Source organism: Embiotoca jacksoni, unplaced genomic scaffold, assembly GCF_022577435.1.
Source record: "Embiotoca jacksoni isolate LCO1_2020_lvr unplaced genomic scaffold, fEmbJac1.0.p SCAF_98, whole genome shotgun sequence".
Taxonomy (NCBI): domain Eukaryota; kingdom Metazoa; phylum Chordata; class Actinopteri; family Embiotocidae; genus Embiotoca; species Embiotoca jacksoni.
The window spans coordinates 62,501-85,000 of record NW_027185456.1 but is presented as its reverse complement, the minus strand read 5'-3'; the positions used below and the strand labels follow the sequence as shown (position 1 = coordinate 85,000).

The 22,500-nt window shown below is 44.4% G+C and overlaps 1 protein-coding gene across 5 annotated transcripts in view; it reads left to right on the top strand.

The window, feature by feature from the left end:
• The window catches only part of LOC138193875 (LIM zinc-binding domain-containing Nebulette-like), a 56,108-nt gene that overhangs the window by 12,814 nt on the left and 20,794 nt on the right, over positions 1-22,500 (top strand). For 2 of the 5 annotated variants that reach the window (XM_069142163.1, XM_069142162.1), the window contains exons 3-4: positions 1,186-1,270; positions 4,847-4,954. In XM_069142163.1, coding sequence (XP_068998264.1) covers positions 1,186-1,270; positions 4,847-4,954 — 193 coding nt within the window. Of the gene's footprint in view, positions 1-1,185; positions 1,271-4,846; positions 5,930-6,372; positions 11,438-12,542; positions 12,615-14,417; positions 14,520-14,612; positions 14,724-14,850; positions 14,962-15,061; positions 15,173-15,293; positions 15,405-15,560; positions 15,675-15,953; positions 16,062-16,181; positions 16,293-16,389; positions 16,501-16,590; positions 16,702-16,947; positions 17,059-17,143; positions 17,255-17,962; positions 18,074-18,377; positions 18,486-18,747; positions 18,859-18,948; positions 19,060-19,149; positions 19,261-19,365; positions 19,477-19,578; positions 19,687-20,466; positions 20,578-20,810; positions 20,922-21,319; positions 21,419-21,542; positions 21,654-22,278; positions 22,390-22,500 lie in introns of those variants that run through there. The other 3 variants (XM_069142160.1, XM_069142161.1, XM_069142159.1) reach the window with 3 other exon arrangements.

The window sequence follows — 22,500 nt, the reverse complement described above, 5'->3', positions numbered from 1 at the left end:
CACATACACACGTGTGATTGCGCAACATGTATTTTATTTTGGGACACGTGTGGTTTTGGAACGTTGAGTGTAGATTCCCATGTGAAAACTTCTTGTTGCTAAACATGTGTGTTGTGTGTGTGTGTGTGTGTGTGTGTGTGTGTGTGTGTGTGTGTGTGTGTGTGTGTGTGTGTGTGTGTGTGTGTGTGTGTGTGTGTGTGCACCATGAAACACGGTGCTGCTGGTGGTCTGAATTCCTCACGGAGCCTTTAAGGCTTTATTAAGTTTCTACTGATGATGTCGTGGCCAGCGGTGACTCACCGTGTTTCAGTGTCACACACACACACACACACACACACACACACACACACACACACACACACACACACAGAGGTCGGTGAGGAGATGTTTGTTGCTTCAGACTCACTGACGGTGGAGATGATGATGACGATGATGATGATGATGATGATGATGATGACTGTTTACCATCACATAATCAGCTGTTAACAGTCTCAGACGTGAGCGGACCGACGGGGAGCCGAGACTGTCGTCATTATTATAATCACGAGGTTGAATTCAGACCGCTTCACCTCCTCCGACATGAACACAGACTTTCTGCAAACACAGCTGACGAATCACGTGTCCATGTTTGATATTTCTCTCCCTGTAGCTCGTTGTTTTTTCTTAATCAAAATCAACCTGTTGTTTATGACCTCTGACCTCTGACCCCTGACCTCTGACCCTTGACCCCTGACCCCTGCGGGACAGAACTATTTTACTTTATTTACAGGAACTATTTTAAAAAAAAAATAATTCTCACCTTGTTTTTATTTCATTTGAAGTCAGCTGTCTCTGCAGCTGGTTGAAGTGTGACGTGTGTTGTTGTTCAGGGTGTTTCGGTGTGTGTTGCGTCGGTGTGTTGTTTCCCTCCCGTGTGTTCAGAGTTTCATCAGGAGACCAGAAGGTGGAGTGACACGAGGAGTGATATTTTTAGCGTGAGCAGCTCTGAGCGGCTCATTGTTCCCGTTAATGTCAGCGTCCTGGCGCCTCTTTGACTCCCACATTTTTCAGTCTTCATCGTTCAAAGTTTTTTTTTTTTTTTAAAAAGGCCGCAGAGTCAGAAAAATCTGATGATCAGAAAGAGGAAACGTTTCCTTTTTTTTTCTTTCTCGGGACTCAGTTTCAGGTGTGATTCTCTCTCCTCAGACATTACCCCAAGACGTCCTTCACCATCGTGGCCGACACACCGGAGAACCTGAGGCTGAGACAGCAGAGCGAGCTGCAGAGCCAGGTCAACACACACACACACACACACACACACACACACACACACACACACACACACACACACACACACACACACACACACACACACACACCGTGATGGTTCTATAAGTTCAATACAGAAAGAAAAACACATTACAGGTCAAATATTTCAGCAGGGTTATTATAACAGGAAGTCTCCACAGATTCACTCTTCAGCAGTAATTTAGAGTAATATATATACATATATATATATATATATGTATAAAAAATAAATCTTAATTTTTTTCCCCATAACTTGTAATTTCTGCTGATTACTATTTCTGCTGAATCTGTAAATTACATTTCAAGTTTGAAGAAGAGGTCGTTGCAAAAATCAAAACATTTCTGATCGCAAACCCTGAAAACGGCAAAATCCTTTAAACGTTTGTTTATCTTCTGTAAACTGGATTCAAAGTTTGTGCAACATTCAGATAAAAGACCAACAAGTGAGAGCGATTATGAATCCAGAGAGTCGGGACTCCACCGCCGACACCGCACAGGATCGATGCTCCCTCTCAACATTCGTCGCAGCTCAGCGTGGTGTCCGGCACGGTCGTTGTCTCCGCCCCTGTGGCACCACACGGAGGTGAAAACGAGCGCTCCGACAGTTCGGCCCCTCCCGAAGACACGATGAGTCACCGCGCTGATTTACTGACACACAGACTGATGGAAAGGACACGAGAGGAGACCAGCGACCGAGCCATATGTCCCCATCCCGTGTGTGTGTGTGTGTGTGTGTGTGTGTGTGTGTGTGACAGATGTCCACCCAGCAGTCTGCAGGATTGGACACGCTGTGTGTCGTGGATACGTGTTTGTGTTCCTGCTTCATCATCTTCACACAGCACACGTTTATTTATATATTCGGTCCTGGTCTCCTAAATATTCTCCATGAAACTTATGTCTTTCAATTATTTTGATCTTTATCATCTTTTCCATCCTCAGCGTTTTAAAACAGGCAAACAAATCTCCTTCCTCTGCGTTCAAGTCATTGTCTCTTGTCATTGGCTGTTGTTTTTACATTTCAAGGTCGATGTTCTCCTGCAGCATCGAACATATTCAGGAACAACAACATTCACTCGGTGGTATTGCAGCTTAAGGCACTTCCACAGATGCGTTTTATCCACAGACTGTTTCTAAAAGAGTTCGTGTCTTCAGGTCTGTAAAATGGTTCTGATCCAGAAGTGTCTTCAGCTGCAATACCAGCGAGTGCCACTAGAGGTCGTCTCCAAAAAGCCTCCGGCTCCATAGACTCCCATTCAACTTCTGTCATCAAATCCAAAGTGAATAAAATGTGTCCATCAGTTATCTCGGTGTTGTTAGCTAAAGTCACTCCTTCTTATTAGTTTTCTGGAGGTCCATCTGAAAATAATCCCTCATTCATTAGAAAAGAAGATTCATTTGATCACTTCTTGCTCCGAACTAGAAAGATGGTGACGGACAGAATCTTCACATCACTGAGGACGTGAACACTTTAAATGTTTCCGTGCAGATTCCTCTCATCTTTTTATGTCTCCTTTTCCCTCGTGATCTCTGGAGTGTCCATCAAACTCCCCCTCCTCTTCGACTCCCTCCCCGGCCCTCCCCCCTCTCTTTATATTAGCGCTCTGTCTAACAGACAGCGACACGGTGCACATACGTTACATACATACGTGGGAAACCCCCCATTTGTTCAGCACTGACCCACTTCTGCACAGAGGACGTGATCATGTGACCTGGTCATGACATCATAACATTCGTCCTGCACTGACTGTTTGTATCTGAGGCGATGGAAACGTCTGACCGACTCCATGAAGTTTATAAAATGTCCATCAGGTTTCCTTTTCAAAATAAAAGTCCCAAAAACCGGCAAACTAAACCCAAATCTGCCTGAATGCATTATTACTAATCGAATAATTTATATTTAATAATGTAACTAAAATAAGGTCCATTTCTTAAATATTCTTAAGATTCCTAAATAACTGGTTTTGTGTAAGATGTGTTTGATTCTCACCTCAACAGAGCTCGTATTTTATAATCCATTCTTCAGTTTGCAGCTTTTCACCTTCTGAATTACAATCAGGTCATAATTAATTATTAATTGAACATTAATAGAAGTGAAGTGAAGCCGTCCAGCATTTTTCATGTGATCAGACGGTTTATAAACTCTTCATTCGTCAGAGCTGATGTCTGGAATCATCAGTGTACCAAAATACCACACTTTATTCCACCTTTCCCAGGTATGTGTGTGTGTGTGTGTGTGTGTGTGTGTGTGTGTGTGTGTGTGTGTGTGTGTGTCTGTTCAGCTCATTAGCTCAGTGGAGAGCGTCGGACTGATGAGTGGGGATTTAATCTGCTTTGTTATATAGAGAAGCAGGATAATCAGTGTGAGAGCAGGATATCCAAGCACGCACACACGCTCACACACACGCACACACACGCTCACACACACGCTCACACACGCTCACACACGCTCACACACGCTCACACACACACACACACACACGCTCACACACGCTCACACACACACACACACACGCTCACACACGCTCACCCTCTGACAGTGTGAGTCATATTTCTGCAGTTTTACAGTCTTATGTAACTGCGATGGGCCGTTACCGATGACGGATCGACACCAGCAGGACGACATCACGTCTAAACGAGTTGCAGTGTTTCCTCTGAAGGTCGAGATCGGAGTCGCGACTGGCCGCCGGCCGCTCGCTTCATCGCCGTAGACTTTCTGAAGCATTTCAAGGGTCTCTGTTGACCGTTTACAGCCCTGATTCTGTGGTGGAAATCACTGCCTGGGCTCAGGAACACTCGGCTGTGAGCCGTCGTGTTGAAGATTTTCTGTTCTTCAAAAAATTTGACCCAAAATCTGGTTTCTCTGCTCCAGTTTCAGGTTTCCATGGTGACGTCACTAATGTTCACGTACCAGCGGTCACGTTAACGTGGTGAACTCAGTGATGATGATGAACTCTGAACACTTCCTGATGAAGGTTATTGATCCTGCTGCTCCGTGTGCGTCGCCGTGCTGCGTTCAGGAACACTCTCTTTGTCTCGAACCCAAAAGCAGACATAAAAGAAGTTTCCTGACATATAAGAGAGTAGAAATAATACAAATTAGAATAAATTGAAGAACCTCCGCGGCGCTCAGGAAGTCTTGAGGTTAAATACTGCGTCGGTCGGTCAGGTGATCTCCATCATCACAACACCTGGACTTGAAGTAACCTCCGTGGCTCATGAGACATAATGTCACTTTAACTTGTGCAGTCAGAAATAAAAGCCTCTGTGTTCTTCACGTCGCTGTTCGGACCGTTTACACTTCTTCTCCGGCGGTGTGAAGTCGACTGTCTGAATGCTGAGCTCATTATTTCTGCTGCGTGGGCACATTCAAAGGTAAAAAACACCTTCAGATATCGTTGTGTCGCGAGCTCCCGACTGAGCTACCCCGTTAATTAGTTCCATCGCCCGCCTCTCTGTGGTTCTGCTGTAGCTGCAATGCATTGTGGTCCGTCTCCTCGAATCTGTTTTTTGAGGCGGTTTGTTCCTTTAACGTGGTTTCATGTGTTCATCTCGCCTGCAGGTGAAATACAAGAAGGACTTCGAGGAGAGTAAAGGTCGAGGCTTCAGCATCGTCTCCGACACCCCGGAGATGCAGAGACTCAGGAAGACTCAGGAGCAGATCAGCAACGTACGCACACACACACACACACACACACACACACACACACACACACACACACACACACACACACACACACACACACACACACACACACCATGTTCCTGTATGTCCTGGTGTTTATAGATCCGACTGTGTGAATGTGATGTGAAGCATGTGAGTTATATACAAGGGTTCACTTTGGTCAGTGAGCACACACACACACACACACACACACACACACACACACACACACACACACACACACACACACACACACACACACACTGTGGACATCATGGAGCCCTCCGACATCGACGACGTCGGCGGTTTGAAGAACAGCTTCAGCGTAAGTGAGTTTTTTTATTCTGTGTATTTCTACTGAGGACGTTCAGTCATTCTGTTAATTAACTTTTGCGTGTGTGTGTGAGAGTGTGTGTGAGTGTGTGTGAGGGTGTGTGTGTGTATGTGTGTGTGTGTGTGTGTGTGTGTGTGTGTGTGTATGTGTGTGTGTGTGTATATGTGAGGGTATGTGTGTGAGAGTGTGTGTGAGTGTGTGTGTGTGTGTGTGTGTATGTGTGTGTGTGTGTGTGTGTGTGTGTGTATGTTTGTGTGTGTGTATGTATGTGTGTGTGTGTGTGTGTGTGTGAGAGAGAGTGTGTGTGTGAGTGAGTGTGTGTATGTGTGTGTGTATGTGTGTGTGTGTGTGTGTGTGTGTGTGTGTGTGAGCGTGTGTGTGTGAGCGTGTGTGTGTGTGTGTGTGTGTGTGTATGTGTGTGTGTATGTGTGTGTGTGTGTGTGAGAGTGTGTGTGTGAGTGAGTGTGTGTATGTGTGTGTGTGTGTGTGTGTGTGTGTGTGTGTGTGTGTGTGTGTGTATGTGTGTGTGTATGTGTGTGTGTATGTGTGTGTATGTGTGTGTGTATGTGTGTGTGTGTGTGTGTGTATGTGTGTGTGTATGTGTGTGTAAACAGATGCTCGACGCGTGTCCCGATGACCCTCAGCAGGTAATGTGTTCCTTCAAACTGTTTTTATTGGTTTTCAGACTTTGCTTTTACAAACAGAAATCATATAAATTATTTTTGTGTATGAAACATATCAGGTTTTCTTTTTAATGAGGAAATATTGTTAGTGAATGTTTTTGTTTGTTGTTATTAGCGAGTGTCAGAACACAAACAATACAGTGTAGACAAAACAACATGAAGGAAAAACACAAAAACTAAAAATACATTTATTTATATACATGAAAATAAATAAGAAACTACCAATAAAAAAAGATGCACAATATGGAAACTAATTGTATTTGGTGAGGTTGGTTATATTATATTAATAATATAATAATAAATAAATAATAATATATTTACATTTCTGATTATAATAATAACAACATGGATATTAACAAGCAAGATTTTAACCAAATGAGACAATAATAATAATAGTAATAATAATAATAATAATAATAATAATAATATGGAAGCAATAGTGGTCTAAAATATAATAATAATAAAATAAAAAATGTATTAAAAAACCAGACATTTTTGTTTGTAATAAAGGTTCAGCCACCACAAAAAAGCACCAAAATTGACCTCATTTATAACGTAGAAATTATTCTACATTTCAATCTGAAACAGTTTAACTGAACATTCATTTTAAAATATGGGACATAAGATACAATAATCAACCCTGAGATGTCCTTCCTCCGTGAAACACGCTGCTCACATCTCCTGAGAAAAACCCAGTGAAACCATCTTCAGTTGATTTGTTGTCACCCCCCTCCCCCTCCCCCTCCCCTCTCACCCCTCCCACCCTGTTTACCTGACCGAGTGATCGCGTTATTCCGCCGCGCTGATACACCACAAATTTTCTCCCTCCTCATTTGCTCGCTGTTAATTAAGACACACACACACACACACACACACACACACACACACACACACACACACACACACACACACACACACACACACACACACACACACACCGCCTCCCTCTGACATTCAACAGCCCACACAGCTCTACTTTATTACTCAGCTCTTTCAAGGTTGACCTGCTGGGGAGAGGCAGAGGGAGGAAGAGGAGGGGAGGTGGAGGAAGAGGAGAGGGAGGAGGGGGAGGAGGGGGAAGAGGAAGAGGAAAGGGAGAGGAAGAAGAGGATAGGGAGCCTCTCGTGAGCTTTCTTCTGCTGAGATGCTCAAACTAACAAATCTTTAACTGGAACAGAAGTTTATGCTTCTACAGTTTTGCGTAGTTGGACGGCTGTGTGTTACCGGAGGATTCCACCAGAGGGCAACAGCAGACAACTAAGGATGTATTTAGAACTTCTGATTTTACATGATGTAAACATAGACTATATAAAAGAATTCGTAGCTTCAGGTCTGTAAAATGGTTCCGATCCAGAAGTGTCTTCAGCTGCAATACCAGCGAGTGCCACTAGAGGTTGGCTCCAAAAAGCCTCCGGCTCCATAGACTCCCATTCAACTTCTCTCATCAAATCCAAAGTGAATAAAATGTGTCCATCAGTTATCTCGGTGTTGTTAGCTAAAGTCACTCCTTCTTATTAGTTTTCTGGAGGTCCATCTGAAAATAATCCCTCATTCATTAGAAAAGAAGATTCAAGAAGACCTGTTTTTGGGGGCGTGTCTGTTTGATTGACAGGTCTGTGGTGCAGTCAGGTTACAGCTAGTGATGTGTGGTTTCCTCTGCTGGACGTTTATCAGGTGACTTGTTGGTCTGTATGTTGATCACATGACTACATTTCTGATTTGCCCTGATGAAGGCCCTCGTGGTTGAAACTTGTAGGCGTGTTTTTAAACTGTGACGAAGTGTCTTGAACCCTGAGGAGCAGCAGAGGGACACGTTCATCTCTCCCTGCAGACTGTTTAGTGACCGATAAAAGACATTCAGTCGGATCACTGAGCATTCAGCATCACAGTCTGCAAACTAATACGACGGCTCCTGCTGTCAAACAGATTCTGATGTCGGGGATATCGTCTGGATTCGGGTGCATCTGCAGTGAAAAACAGTATCTCAGTGAGAAAAAGTGGAATTGGTGTTATTGCGGCTGGCGGTGAAGCCGGTTCACATCAGGACGAGATCACGGGGAGTTTTCCCAGGAGACGCTTTGTGTTTCAGAATTCATTACCGAGATGTGAGCTCGTGGTCGGCGACGACGCTTCTTCTTTTAATATAAAATCCCCGCCAGGACTCAGCTGTCATTCGGGCCATTTAACCGCTCACGTGTTGTGTGATGAATTATTTGTGCAGAGTGGATCTTTTTTTTTTGTTTGTTTTATTGGTGTGTTTCTGTGAGATGGATCAAACAGAAGGATAAATGTTGTGGAGGAGTTTCTGCAGTTTGCTGAGGACAGTCGGAGCGATCATAAAACAGAAAATGCCCCGAAGATAACATTTTGAAAGAAAGCCTGGAACAGAAGCTAGTGTCAACAGTACATCTTGCTTCGCCAACTTTATCCAGTCACGTGACGGTCGTCATGGTAACTGATGCCTCTGTATTTATCCTGTGTTCGGTTTTTGAAAAGGTCGTCTTAATGTGGGAAGAAAAATGTATCGTTTTGTTACTGAAATCTGATTATTAATGATAGAAATCCTCCCGTTCAGCAGGTTTTACTCTTCAGTTTTTATTAAAGAACGTTTCAGCTTTGTGGTCGTTTAGGAGGTTATGGTTTGGATTTTATTAGTCACTGTTTGAGCAGTTAAGGATGAACCAGGTTGAGTCTGTATTCTGAATTCGATTCACACAACAGTTAAACTCCCTTAAGCTGCAATACCACCAAGAGCCACTAGAGGTCGGCTCCAAAAAAACCCTCCGTAGACTCCCATTCAACTTCTCATCAAATGTGAAGTCAATAAATGTTTTCCACAAGTCATCATGGAGTCATTCACTAAAGTCGCTCCTTCTTATTAGTTTTCTGGAGGTCCATCTGAAAATATTTCCACTAATAATTAGATATTAGACCTGAAAGGTATTTTGAGGGGATGTTTCTGCTGTAGGTGGGCGGGGCACAAGAGTTTCCACAGGTTCCCAATCAGATCGAGTTAGATCCACTGCCCCCCCCCCCCCCCCGCTCGTCCAAATATAAAGAAATATAAAATAAATAATAAAGACAAAACTCAAGGCTTCAGGAACGGCAGCTCACGAACCGACGGTTGACGTCACCGTTGGTTTCTGCTAAGATTCTTACTTAACTTAGATTCAGATCATCTGCAGTTGTTGTCGTGTTATTTTGAACAATCGTTCATGTTTGAATTTCGTTCATCACGTGCTCCATTATGCAGATGATGCGGAGCTATCGGTGATAAGTGGACCCGTTGTTGTTGCTGTCGAGCGGTTTAGCAGCAGATGGTCGTTTGGCTCAGACCCTGTTTACCTCAACAACCATCTGACACCGGGATCCCGCTGCCAGCCGACCCGCTGCCTCCGAGGCTCCGACTGGAAAATCATTTACGTTCACTGTCGGGAAATATTCGGTCGAAGTGATCGATGAAACAGAGATGAAGAATTAATGCATTTAGAAGTACTTTAGTAGTTTTAGTGTTTGTACAGTATAAAAATATTATCAGTAATTAATCAAATTATCTTAATTTTAGGATACAGTTTATTATTTTACCACAAATCCTCGCAGGTTTTTCAGAAACGTCTTATAAAACAAAGTTATCCCACAAATTTGCTTGATGAGTTGTCACGTGTTTTGCTGATGTTTACAGAAAGGTCAGAGGTCATGGAAGTTCATATTTTGGTTGGATGTTAAGTTAATATGTTGTAGTTTTAGTCATGTAGAGTTTGTCTTCGTAACTTAGATAATATTCTGCATCTGAGGAAAATGTTTAAATCATCTTTTCTTCCTGTGCATTACATTCCCTCTATGTTAGCGTCTGTGGCTTCTAGACGCCCCCCACGTTGTTGTTGGCTAGCAACGCTGTTTTTATGACTTGAACGCCAACCACGAATTCGCATGTTGCGTTCCCATTTGAACGCAGAATTAGCCACGCCCACTGGTCACTGATTGGCTTGCCCTTCAGAGTGGTATTCCATACTGTGATCACAGCAAAAATGAAAACTGAAGCTGTGGGTGATATGTGGGCGGAGCCTGGCCAGCACGCGACACACCTGCCAATCAAACGGTACATTCCTTTCAGTGTACGACACTCTGAACTCAAACAAACACACACACACTTAAACACACACAGACACACACACGATGCCCAGAACTGGCAGTGTGGTGGAGATGAAGCGCACGGAGGCGATAAGGTCCTGAGTAGAGGGCTAAATGTAGACGTTCAAAGCGATAAGAGGTTCCCCAACGAAACAGAGTCCAAGAAGACGTTGGACAGAGCGGTTCAGACGCCTGCAGCTTCATATCTTCAGTTAAACGAGAAGCCGGGAGGTCGACGAAGATCCCGAGAGGCCATCGAAGACACGGAGACGTCCAGGAGCAGAAACAAGCGACACCGGAAATACCGAGAAGTGATCGAGAAGCATCGATCATCCAGAAACATTTTGGAGAGTTGAAAGTGTGAAACCGAACCAAGACATGGAGAGACAACAGATCGGACAAGGTGAGTGAACGACGGAGAGGAGCTGAAGCAATGTCTGGAGGTGACCTCTGACCTTAAAGGACACGGAGTCAGAAAGTTCATGGCAGCGAGCGGTGAAGCTGTGAAGGTGACCTTGACGTGTAGTCACGGCAACCGAGACTCAGAGGGATAAAAACCTGCCGACGGATTTCTAACTCTAAATCTTTCTAACTTTTGGATTTGACAAACTCTCAATGATATTTTTGTATGTTCGCATATACACTCAGGAAAGAAGGAGCTGTTAAGATAAGTGACTGATTTATATTGCCAGTTGGTCATCGCCATCTGGAGCAGGAAGTGACCATATTTGGATGAGCTGGGGGAGGAGCCAGGGGCTGGATCTGTGACGCAGAATTTGATCCATTTGGTCCAAAAAACAATCACGAAAGCTGCACTACTGAATTTTTTTTGTCTTCATTCAGGTTAGCACAGAGCTAAACCGGAAGTTAGCGAGACGTCTCCGGTGCACAGGCTCCGCCCACAGAGCATGCTCAGTGTGAATTCCTCTGTCTCACCAGACACCAGGTTTAAAATACAGACGTTTATCTGACGGCGGTTTGAACAATATTCTGTGAACTCCTTTAAGAAAAGACATTATAAACTTGTTTACCGTTCCTTGTTTTAATGTTCTCGGTGGTCCAGTTTGTTTGTTTTATTGTTGTTTTGTCCTTGTGACCTCAGAGGTGACCGACGTGGAGGAAGAGGAGGCTGCAGCCACTCCGGTGGAGGGAAAGGAAGCAGAAGAAGAGTCCTCCACGGTCGCATCAGTCACCGCCGCCGTTTCCATGACTACGGGACAGACGGACGAAGAGGAGGACGTCGTAACGGAGGATGAAGACGGAGGGACGGAGGGAGGAGACGAGGACGAGGAAGACGAGGAGACGAGAGCGAAGAGGTTGCTGGAAGTTTGGGAGTCAGAGGTGAGAAAGTTCGACTTCCTTCATCAGAAACAGAGTTAATGATCCGATTAACGCTTAAAATCAGGAAGTGAAATCAGCCAATCAGCACGGACCTGTGAAATATGTTCAGGTGGAGTAAACTCGTGAAGAAGCAGGTAATTAAAGTCTTCTCTCTGAGATGAAATCAATCATTTTTGGAAACTGAAGATGAAATAAGAAAAAAAATGAATTAGTCACATTATTAAATTATAAAGAAGTTTTTTTTATGACCATCTGAAGCTCCTCAGAGACGAATCAGCTCTTTCCCATCTTTGGCTGAATACAACAAACACAAATTTATTTCCAGCTGAACTGTACTTGACGTGAGAACCCCCCCACCCCCCTTCGTTGAACGTGCTGCGTCACGCCTCCCAGGACTTCGCCGCTCTTTGATGAGGCGGCAGGTTGCAGCTCTGGCTGCGTCTCTGCGGTGACCTTGATGCGGGCCGTCGACTGGTGCTGCAGGTTTTTAGGAGAGCTTAGAGAGGATTAGTGCGACTACAAATGAAAATGTGCCATTATTAGCCTTTGATAGCGGAGGGTTCTTTTTTTTCTTTTTTTCGGGCTGAACTCGTTCTGTTCAGAGAGACGAGGGATTAATAGAGATCGTTTCTCCTCATTGACTCACCGGTTGTTCAGTTGGCTGTTGTTGTTCTTTAATGTCCTGCAAGAGCATGAAGACGGAGGTCTCATCTTTATGGCATGAGATAGATAGATAGATAGATAGATAGATAGATAGATAGATAGATAGATAGATAGATAGATAGATAGATAGATAGACTACAGCAGCATGGACAGGGTAAAGCAATAAAAATGACAATAAAAATAGAGGTAATAAAAAAATATTAAACTTAAAACATGTAAAAATGCACATTATATACAAATAAAAATAGAATAATATTAAATTAAACTGGCGTGCAACGGTGTTATTGATGTCTTATTGCAGTGGGCAGGAATGATCTCCTGTATCTGTCCTTCAAATTATATTAACATTAAAAATACCGACACACAACATGCAGCGAAAGCCGCTGTGTGTCTGATGATGTCACACTGATTCTCATATACGCATCATGTGTGTTTTTTTCAGGCCGCCTCTGACGTGAAGCCGCCGCTGCCGGACCCGGCGTTCAACAGGAGATGCAGCCTGCTGGCCAGCGACGTGAGTTCAGTCCTGGATTTACAGCTGAAACTAAATGATTTTTATCCTGAGCGGGAAATGAAAGTCTGAAACCGAACTTCACAGAGAACCAATCAAAAGAAGGGAAATCGCTTGAATGAAATATTAAATCGAGGCTAAATTTATCTTGTGCGCACAAATGAATTAAAACGTGGGAACGAATTACTAAATTGTGCAAAAGAGATTCTACTTCATGTTCACGATTTAGTAATCCTTGGGTACGATTTTTTTGTATTTCTTTCAATGGACTCCGTACTAATCTAATCGTATTAATCTAATTGTATTAATCTAATCGTATTAATCTAATTGTATTAATCTAATCGTATTAATCTAATTGTATTAATCTAATCGTACTAATCTAATCGTATTAATCTAATCGTATTAGGTTAGGTTAGGTAGGTTAGGTAGTTACTTTATTAATCCCCGAGGGGAATTTTTTTTCGCTACAGCAGCATACAGAAGCAATACGATAATAATAGAACAATAGAAAAGCAATTAAATAGCAGTAAAATATATATAATATAAATATAAAATATAAAATGCAAAGTATATACAGTATATACAGTACAGTATATATCTATATATATTATATACAAACAACCAAGAAACACAGTCAACAGTGTTATTGTTATGTGATGGATTTTGCCAGAGGTGAGTTAATCTAATCGTACTAATCTAACCGTATTAATCTAATCGTATTAATCTAATCGTACTAATCTAATCGTATTAATCGACCGTTCCTCATGTTGTTTAGATTAACAGCTGTGAGGCGCATTACTGCCACCTTCTGACGGGAGTGATGCATTACAACCAAGCTACGGTGAAAATGGGCGATAGTGCCATATAAAAAAATAAATAATCGATGTTATATTTGAGTGAGAATTGAATATTTGAAAAGGAAAGTCGTCAGAAAGTTTCCTGTCTGGGGGTCGAACGGTGTTGGAGGTATTTCACCGTAACGAACCGGCTTGAATCAAACACTGAACTCTGACTGCGGCGCGTCCTCATCTTTTTTTCCTCCTCTGACGTGAAGCCGCCGCGTTGCCGTTGGTAACGTCCCACCAAAGATCCAGCCTTTGTTGGGCTCGAAGGGACCCCTGCTGTTCGACTGCTGCAGTTTGGAGCGAACATCTCTGAGTGAATGAGGCTGAGTGTCGTGGCGGGGGGGAGAAATATCGATTCCTCCAACGTGACTCAAACTCTGCAGCTCAGGAGTTCGCAGCGTCGGAGTGACTCATCGAGCGACTCGGCCCACTTCATGAAAACCCTCCGGCTGCTGTCGTCTTTAACGATGACATCACCGTCACAGTTGTGACCTCGGTGACCTTCGCGTCGCACCAAACCTGATTTCTCTCGCGTTTCTTTTTTGTTTGTTTCCGTGGTGAAACTCTGCGCTCACCCCAAAACCTACGAGGTGGATGTGCCAATCAAAGATGCTGCTGTTACCATGGAAACATGAACCGCTTTACAGGAGGAAAGCAGCTGGAGTGTAGAACACTAAAAGGCTCCAGTAAATGCTGCTTCATCTCCGAGTTCAGGAAACTGTTTGGATTCAGATTTTTCTCTTTATTTATTTTGTCCCTCTGAACTTTTAACACCATTAAAAACCTTTTATTGTGTTTTCCTCTCACAGATTAAATTGTCATCTGTGGATTCACTTCATTTGTCTCCTGGGTTCTTCAGCTTTTTAATATAAAGACACAACACACACACACACACACACACACACACACACACACACACTGACACACACTGACACACACTTGTGTGTCCTCGTCCCTGCAGGTGAAGTATAAGGAGGACTTTGAGAAGATGAAGGGTCAGAGTCTGTTTGTTCCCGGAGCCGAACTCATCCACGCCAAGAACATCAGCGCCGTCATATCCGAGGTCAGAGGTCATGTTGTTCTTCTATACCTGTGAGGACCCTCAGCAACGTCATACATTCCTGTAAACAACTGTGTTTGTGAAATGTGTTTCCAGTCCAAGTACAAGGAGGAGGGCAGGAAGGAGGCGTCTCTGTCTCTGTACTCCGTCCTGGCCGAGACGCCGGAGACGCAACACGCCAGAGAGGCATCGGAGCTGCAGAGCCAGGTGATCCAACCTGTAGACCGATGACTGACTATTCTGATTGGTTCTAGAGCGCTGTGATCATGTCCTCTGTGTGTGTGTGTGTGTGTGTGTGTGTGTGTGTGTGTGTGTGTGTGTGTGTGTTTTTCAGATTAAATATAAAGGAAACGTGAAGGCGGCGTTTTCCTCCTCTCTTTATTCTCTGCTGCCTGAAACCACAGAAACCCAGTTTGTTAAAGAGCTGACGGAGATACAGAGTGAGGTGAGGGGAGGGGGGGATGGATGATGGATGGATGAATACACATGAATATCCAACCATGTAAAGGGATGATGGAACACGTTGAACGGTTTGTGCTCCTCAGAACAAGTACAAGGAGGAGAGCAGGAAGGAGATGAGCGTCAGTTTGTACTCTCAGCTTCCTGAAACCAGCGAGATGCAGCTGGCCAGGACGGTGCAGGAGCTTCAGAGCGAGGTGCTCATCAACACATCACACCTTTAACACAGCCGCCCTGTTTCAGCCGGTTTCATCAGAGGAGCTCGTTCAACGCAGCAGGTCTGATTAAACTGAGCTCCCATGATTCCATCTGTTTCAGAAAAAGTACAAAGAGGACGGGAAGAGGAAGGCGTCCATTTCTCTGTACTCACAGCTCCCGGAAACCCCGGAGATCCAGTTCGCCCGAGAGATGACGGAGATGCAGAGCGAGGTACACACACACACACACACACACACACACACACACACACACACACACACACACACACTGAGGACCACACTCAGCTGCACAAACCTGCAAGAACAAAGATGATTTGAGGCACAAACACCTCAGAGATCATGAACTTTAATCTTCTGAGTCCTGCAGGTCAACTACCGGCCCAAGACGCTGGTCCGAGGAGCTCCGTCCTCTCTGTACTCACAGCTGCCCGACACGGCGGAGATCCAGTTCGCCCGGGAGATGACGGAGATGCAGAGCGAGGTAACACACACACACACACACACACACACACACACACACACACACACACACACACACACACACACATTTAAAACACACTGAAACGTCCACACACACCTGGTTACATCAGAGAAGTTGTGATTTTGTATTTGTTGATAGATTTCAGTCAATCAATCAGTGAATTTAAGAGTTTTAAAGACTGAAATATAAAACACAGCTTCAACGAAATGACACAAAGATGTTTCCAAACTTCGCATCCAGACATGAAATGAATAACCTGCGTTGTTCCTGCTCCTTCAGAGTAAATACAAGGAGGGCCGGAGGAGCCTCTCCCAGAGCTTCTACTCTCAGCTCCCTCAAACTGCCGACACTCAGTTCGCTAAGAGCGTCGCCGAGCTGCAGAGCGAGGTGAGGACCAAGCGCTGAGGGACGTTTGTGCTTCTGAACACCTGATTTACATCTTTTATTTGCACTTTTTTTTTAACACCGTCTTTATGAAATGAAATGAAAACGCGTCTTGGTGTTCAGATGCGGTACAAAGAGTCGGGGAAGAGAGGCTCCAGCTCCTGTCTGTACTCTCTGCTGCCGGAGACGTTGGACACGGCTCGCGCCCGGGAAGTGACAGAGCTCCTCAGCGAGGTACAGGAAGTCTCCCGAGATCGGCGTCACCGCAAAACAATGCAGCCAACTTTTCTCTTTCTGTCCGGATTCACGTTTTGTTCCGACGGTTTTACAGGTGAAGTACAAAGAGGACGGCAAGAAGGAGATGAGCGTCAACCTGTACTCTCTGCTGCCGGAGACCATCGACACCCAGCACGCCCGAGAGGCGTCCGACCTGCAGAGCGAAGTATTCAACGTTCATCACGCGTGGAGATAAATGCAGGAAATGTCTGTAAAAGCCTGTTTTCCTGAAGATGTGATCCTCCGTGTCCTGCAGGTGAAGTATAAAGAAGGTGCGAAGCAGAAGATTCAGAGCAGTTTGTACCAACAGCTGGCAGAAACCACGGAGACACAGCTGGCCAAACATCTGTCGGCGCTGCAGAGCGAGGTACGGCACACTCGGCTGAACCACGTTTACACTCAGACAAACAGAAAGTTATGAAAATAATCACACCGAAGAAGAAGAAGAAAGTTTGTGAAAGCTGCAATACGAAGAATTTCAAGGCCGATTAAATGGATTCTTTTACTTCATCTGTTGAGACTTTATTTATTGATTCAAGCAGCTTTTAAAGGGAGAACCAGTTTTTAAATGTTATAAAACACTCAACTGAGCGTTTTATTTAACAACCTGCAGGCGAAGTACAAAGAAGCTGGAAAGAAGGAGGCGAACACCTCCCTGTACTCTCTGCTGCCGGAGACTCTGGAGACGCAACACGCCAGAGAAACCACGCAGCTGCTCAGCGAGGTGAGAGTCTCTGGACGGAGTCCAGAGAGTTGGAGGGTTAACGCTCCGACGGCGGGAATCAAACTGTCCGTGTGAATGTCACCAGGTCAAATACAAGGAGAACGGGAGGAAGGAGATGTGCAGCTCGCTGTACTCCAGTCTGCCCGACACGTCGGAGACCAGCTTCGCCCGGGAGATGAGCGACATGCAGAGCGAGGTACCGACCGGCTGCCTCTGACCCGGAGACGTCACGTCTGTTGTACCCGTCGCACGCTCCTCTTGGTTGTGAGGAAATAAGTTCATATCAAAGAAAACAAGGATTGTTTTCTGCATTTTGTTTTAGCAAAGAAAAAACGACCAAATTCAAAAATGATCTTAAAAAAACAAAAAGAGTGACTAAAATATTACAGTATTATTTAGAAACCCCACAATGATGACTGTTTTATTGCCGCGCCAAAACTGACTGAGTAAACAAGCATCATCTTCCCTTTCAGTGACGTTTTTAAGGAGTAAAACTGACACTAATTAAATAATAAGTGAGATAAAAAAATTTTTATCAAATGACAAGACCAGAAGCCAAAATTACAGAGAGATGAAATGATTCAGATTTTAGTGTTTTGAATTTTTATTTTTTTTAAAAAGAGCTGAGCTCGTCGTTTGTGATGTTTCCATCATGAATCGGTCGTCCCAGGCTGCCGTACCGATCCGGTCGGCTCTGATGAGGCTCGCTGTCGATCTGTGACGACGAAAATAAGTTTTCATCACATAAAAGCTGCAACGTCAGCTTTTTCCATTAATAGAAACCCAAAGTTAGCTGTTGATAGATGTGTTTGTAAGTCCTCCGTATCTGTTACATCCGAAGTGCTCATCTTTAAAGCCGAACTGTAACTCTCGGTGTCGTTTTGATTTTCGGACATTCAAACAGAGTAAATACAAAGAGAGTGGGAAGAAGAGTCGCTCTCAGAGCATCTACAGTCAGCTGCCGGAGACCGCCGACATGCAGTTTGCTAAAAACGTGGCGGCGCTGCAGAGCGAGGTGAGTTCCAGCGCTTTGATCTCATCTGGACGCCGGGTTTCTTGATGATCATGTTTAACTGAGTTGGTTTCTGGTGGTAACAGCATGTTCACAGCAGCTGGTCTGTAGTGGAAAGGAAAGAAAACTCCAAAAGTTCTCTCACTGCAGATCAGGAAGGACACTTGAACTTTTCTCACTTTTCTTGTTCTTTTTTTTTTTTTTTTTTTTTTTTTTTTTACGTTTCTGTCGTTTCTGTCGTTCTGTAATCATAAATAGATTTTAGTCTTTAAAAATCTTTAAAAAGTTTCGTTGGCTTCATTTTCAGATAAAGTACAAAAAGGGAAAGCAGGACGTGTCCCGCTCGCTGTACTCCACTCTGCCGGAGACTCTGGAGACGCTGCATGCCAAAGAAGCTTCTGAGCTGCAGAGTGAGGTGAGAACACATCTTCAATAACTCATAATACACATAATAATAATAATAATAATAATATCATTTTACTCTACTTTATCTGTACTGATGTGTAAAGTTTTGTTTACCTCTAAAAAGTTAAAGCATGAAAAATAAAAGAGAAGTGGGCCGAGTGTTGAACCCTGTGGAACGCCGTACTGAACGTGAAGAGTGTTATATCGATGTTCTGACGTCCTCTCGTCGTCTTCTTGTCGGATAAACATCTGTTGCTCCCGTTTGCGTGCAGCTGAAGTACAAGTCGGCGCTGAAGAACGGTTCCTCCTCCAGTTTGTTCCACCTGCTGCCGGACACCTTGGAGACGGCGCGCGCCAGAAAAGTCTCCGAGCTGCTCAGCGAGGTGACGGGAAGGACAGGAAATAAAAAAAACTAAACAGGAAATACTGTAGAAGCTCCAGATGGCAATGTAAACATCTGTGGTGTTTTACAGGTGAAGTACAAAGAGGACGGCAAGAAGGAGATGAGCGTCAACCTGTACTCTCTGCTGCCGGAGACCATCGACACCCAGCACGCCCGAGAGGCGTCCGACCTGCAGAGCGAAGTATTCAACGTTCATCACGCGTGGAGATAAATGCAGGAAATGTCTGTAAAAGCCTGTTTTCCTGAAGATGTGATCCTCCGTGTCCTGCAGGTGAAGTATAAAGAAGGTGCGAAGCAGAAGATTCAGAGCAGTTTGTACCAACAGCTGGCAGAAACCACAGAGACACAGCTGGCCAAACATCTGTCGGCGCTGCAGAGCGAGGTACGGCACCACGGCGGGCTCCGAACACACCAGCAGCTTTTAAACGTTGTTTTTTTAGCAGGAAATCGATGTTCAGCTTTTCGTGTTCGTCTGGAAACTTTTCAGACTAAGTACAAGGAGGCCGGCAGGAGAGAGGCGAGCAGCAGCCTGTACTCGCTGCTGCCTCACACCATGGAGACGCAGCACGCCAAAGAGGCCGGCGAGCTGCTCAGCGAGGTAAACCTGTTTTTATTTTATTCTCTTAGAAAGACGGGCGGTTGTTGTGTCGGAAGAAAAGTAGAAACCGTTTGTTTTTTTGTTTTTTTTTCATCTCTGCAGATCAAGTACAAGGAGAGCGGGAAGACGGCGTCCGGCTCGCTGTACTCGTCTCTGCCCGACACCTCGGAGATCAGCTTCGCCAGAGAGATGACTGACATGCAGAGCCGGGTAAATACAAACAGGATGTGTCACTCGGACACCTGTTGAAGTTCCCAAAATCTCCTCACGGTGACGTAAACAATATCATGTGAGGCTGCTCCTGAAGATTTAATATGCACCAGAGGTCTTCATCTTCATCTCCTTCCTCTTCATCTTCCTCCTCCTCCTTCTTCCTCCTCCTCCTTCTTCTTCTTCATCTTCATTTTCTTTGTCCTCCTCATCCTCCTCCTCCTTCGTCTTCTTCCTCAGCTGCAGTGACGTTAGATTTTTCAGACTCCGTCTTCGCTGTTTAATGAATGAAAAAAAAAAATCATACGTATAGCGTTGAAAATGAACTTGCGGTGCAGCAGGACACATCGTTGCTGTTGCCATGGCTACCTGGTGTTTAATATTAGACCGGCAGGTTAAGCTGTTGACTGGCGCCTCGTCTGAGGTTTCCAGGTGTATAAATAGAAACCCACCGGACCGTCAGAAAGCGGTTCTGACTGCGGTTTAAGCTCCTCGTGAGATCCAGTCGGAGAGACGCAGGAATGAAATAAACACTCGCTGCTTGATAAATAATAAATAAATAATAATAAATCATCTGCACTCCAATGCTCTCTGATGTTGGAGGACCAACAGCTGTTTCTGATCTGCACCATCAGCATCTGATCTGAGGTCAGCGAGACGGAGGCCATGTTTGTAGTTCTGTTTGTTTCAGGGCAGAAAAAGGTCAAACTGACGTTTTGGGCTTCAGTGGACACTGAATACTTCATCTTTGTTTTTTTTTCTTCTGTCCATCTCTTCCAGAACAAGTACACGGAGGACGGGAGGCGGAGCCTCTCTCAGAGCTTCTACTCTCAACTCCCTGAAACCGCCGAGACGCAGTTTGTAAAAAGTGTTTCTGAGCAGCAGAGCGAGGTGAGAAAGAGAAATCAACATGTTTCTGCCTTTAATAAACGTGTTCATGTGTTGGCTGCACAATCCTTCAAAGTAAAAGTACAGCACTTCAAAATAAAAGTTTGACCTTTTTTTTAACTCCTAAATCTCTTCTTTTTTTGTGTGCAGAAATCAGCAAAGCCAAAGAAAGTCGAGGTGAATGTGTGAAACCAGATTAAAACAGTTGCTTCTGTTTGTTGTTTTTTGTTTTTCAGCTGAAGTACAAAGAAGCAGGAAAGAAAGGAGCGTCGAGCTCTCTGTACGCGACTCTACCGGAGACTCTGGAAACGCAGCACGCTAAAGAAGCTTCGCAGCTGCAGAGTCAGGTGACTCAACACAAAACAGTTCATGTGACTCGTGTTTTATACGATATGAAACCTTATCAAACCATCTGGATTTGGATTTATCCCGATGAGCAGAGGGAATACATAATAACCTGTTACATCATCCAGAACTAACTAGAAAACCAAAAACACCAGAAGAAGAAGTTATACTCGTTGAATTAGTGAAGTCAACGAGAGAAATATTTCTTGTCTTTTTTTGTAATTTTCAGATACATATTTAGATATTTCATCCACGTGGGAGTTAAGATTTGAATACTTTTAAGATGGATTTCAAACTCTGTCTAATTTATTTTTAAAAGCCAACAGGAGGAAGGAAAACACTTCATTGTTGTTTCGTGACCTTCATCAGATCCGACTGACTGAACGCTTGTTTCCTGCAGCTCCAGTACCGACAGCCAGACGCCTCCAGTCTTTACCGCCTGATGCCCCAAACCAACGACACCGAGTTCGCCAGGCAGCAGACGGAGATGCTCAGCGAGGTACGACTCCACCAATTAAAGAGCTTCTCGTTGTTTCAATATTTGATGGAGGAAAACGTACATTTGCATTTATGTACGCGGAGTGAATGAAAAAGTGAAACGCTCCTCTCGGTTTCACCGCCAGGTCAAATACAAAGAAGACGGCAGGAAGGAGCTGAGCGTCAACCTGTTCTCCGTCCTGCCCGACACGCCGGACACGCAGCACGCCAGAGAGCTGACGGACATGCAGAGCGAGGTGCGACAGACCGAGCTCACCGACTTTCACCGGATCGCCGGGGAAACGTTAAAATGGGAAATTATTTTGAAGCTTGAAAAAGGATTTAGACCTTCGTGTTTTACAGAAGTTTGTTGATTATCAACTTTTTTTATTCATTTATTTTACAAACTGTCCGAGAGAACGATGCTGTGTTAGTGCAGCAGAGGTTCAAGCTCCGCCCACAGTGAGACACACAGAGATCAGAGGACAGAAACACAGCAGAGGTTCAAGCTCCGCCCACAGTGAGACACTCAGATATCAGAGGACAGAAACACAGCAGAGACTCTCACACTGAAAGCTGGACACAAATGGCTGCTCACAAGGTAATTAACATAAATACAATAGCAGGGGGCGGAGCTATAAAGAGTGTCTGTCACTGACACTTTTCAAAATGAAAGCCCTACAGTTTCACACATACGAGGTTTTAACTTTAACATGTGTTAAATCTGATATTATTTATTTGACCCAGTTTTTTTGATGAAGTTCGGTCACGCAATAGTTTCACTGCAGCGTTCAGGGAACATCTGTGTAACGCGGCGCCGACCGGAAGGACGACCTCCAGGTTTTTAAAACCGCCTCTGACCGATGAACTCATGTCTTTCAGGCCAAATACAAAGAGGCGAGCAGGAAGCAGGCGTCGGCGTCTCTGTACCACCGGCTGCCTGAAACCATGGAAACGCTGCACGCTAAGGAGGCGTCGCAGCTGCAGAGTCAGGTACACAAACACAAACACAAACACACAAACACACTCTTATTCTGGTAAACAGCCTTATTAATAAGGGTTTGCATTTTGTTTGCATTTGAAGAGTTAAATCGAACGCGTCAG